The 1,645-nt window shown below is 37.9% G+C and overlaps 1 protein-coding gene across 1 annotated transcript; it reads left to right on the top strand.

The window, feature by feature from the left end:
- Positions 1-706: 706 nt before the first annotated feature.
- Positions 707-1,645, top strand: LOC130366677 (olfactory receptor 11L1-like). The gene has a single exon (XM_056568998.1). The coding sequence runs from the start codon at positions 707-709 to the stop codon at positions 1,643-1,645; it is 939 nt and encodes a 312-aa protein (XP_056424973.1).

Below are 1,645 nucleotides of genomic sequence, written 5' to 3'. Positions count from 1 at the left end.
TATCTAAATGTCTAATTTCATATTTTAATTATGGGGTACTAAGTGCAGAATGCTTTTATTTATTTATTTTATTTTAGCACAAGGCATACAACATAATAAGACATAAGAAAATGTGAAAAAGTAAAAGGGTCTGAAGACTGTCGTATGCCATACTACAGATCCAGCACTGCATGGGGGCATCTGTGCCTTAAACTTTGTTTTTCGTTTGCTTCTTGTGTTTAGGATTGGAACGTGAATTGCCTGATTCAGACATTCATAGCTTGAACAGACAATAAACATAAAAACCCATAACAGAAATAGTACAGTGCAATGAGAGCGACTCTGGGAGAGTGACAGAGGGCGGAAGGTAAGTATAGGGTTTTTAATGTTGTTCCCTCAGGTTGAGAACCTCCTTACAAATAAAAGAAAAATACAATTTGGAACATTTCTTTTTAGCATCAGAATTGTGGTATTAAAATACCACAGAGATTCATTATTCAAAAGTTCTCTTCCATTTTTTGTCCCTCTCTGTAGACACATTGATCTCACAATACAATTCCAACAATAAGAGTCCAGAGAAGCTAAATGTCATGACCTAAATGACCCGGCCACAGCCAATCCCCTTTAAGGTTATATAAAGGAGGAATCCACTTACACTGTGGGGACCAATAACTGAATTTTTTATATATATTTAATTCAATTTTGCATGAAAAGACGTTCTCTGAATATGCAGAACAACAATTCTAATACAGTGACCAAAATTCTGCTCTTAGGATTTCAGAATTTGCACAGTTTTAAGATTTTTTTCTTTCTCTTACTTCTGCTGATCTTCTGTGTGACCATCTGTGGGAACCTCCTGATCATTGTGGTGGTGTCCTACAGCCGATCTCTCCACTCCCCCATGTACTTCTTCCTCACACAGCTCTCCTTCTCAGATATCCTTCTCTCCACCACTATAGTACCCAACATGCTCCACGTTGTGTTGTATGAAGGACGTTCTCTGCCCTTTATCGACTGTTTGATACAATTTTATTTTTTTTCAGTCTCTGAAACATTAGAATGTCTTCTCCTGACGGTGATGTCCTATGACCGGTATCAGGCCATCTGTAACCCTCTACATTACTCCTCCGTTATAGACCTTACATTTTGTCTAAAAGCTGTCCTCTTGTGTTGGGTGATGATGTTGAGTGTTACATTGACTCTTATAGTAACAATAAGTCAACTACGGTTCTGTGGACCAAACATCATTGACCATTTCTTCTGTGATTTAGATCCCATACTTGAACTTTCCTGCTCAGATACTTTTTATATGAAATTAGAAGACATGATTCTGGCTGCACCATTTGTAATTTGTCCATTTATGGTGATTATGGTCTCATATATTTATATAATTTTCACCATATTGAAGATCCCATCTACAACCGGGAGGCAGAAGACCTTCTCCACCTGTAGCTCTCACCTGGCCGTGGTCTCCTTATATTATGGATCCATTATCTGCATCTATTTATTTCCAAATAAGGGAAATGTAAAGAAGATCCTTGCCCTGTTCTACACTGTAGTTACTCCGCTTCTCAATCCTATGATCTACAGTCTGAGTAATAGAGAGATTAAACAGGCCTTTAAAAAGCTCAAGAGCAAAATCCCCTCCGCCTGTCAAACAAGTTAA

This window comes from Hyla sarda, chromosome 4 (assembly GCF_029499605.1).
Source record: "Hyla sarda isolate aHylSar1 chromosome 4, aHylSar1.hap1, whole genome shotgun sequence".
Lineage (NCBI taxonomy): Eukaryota > Metazoa > Chordata > Amphibia > Anura > Hylidae > Hyla > Hyla sarda.
The sequence above is the reverse complement of the archived record's forward strand: the minus strand, read 5'-3'. Positions and strand labels throughout refer to the sequence as shown.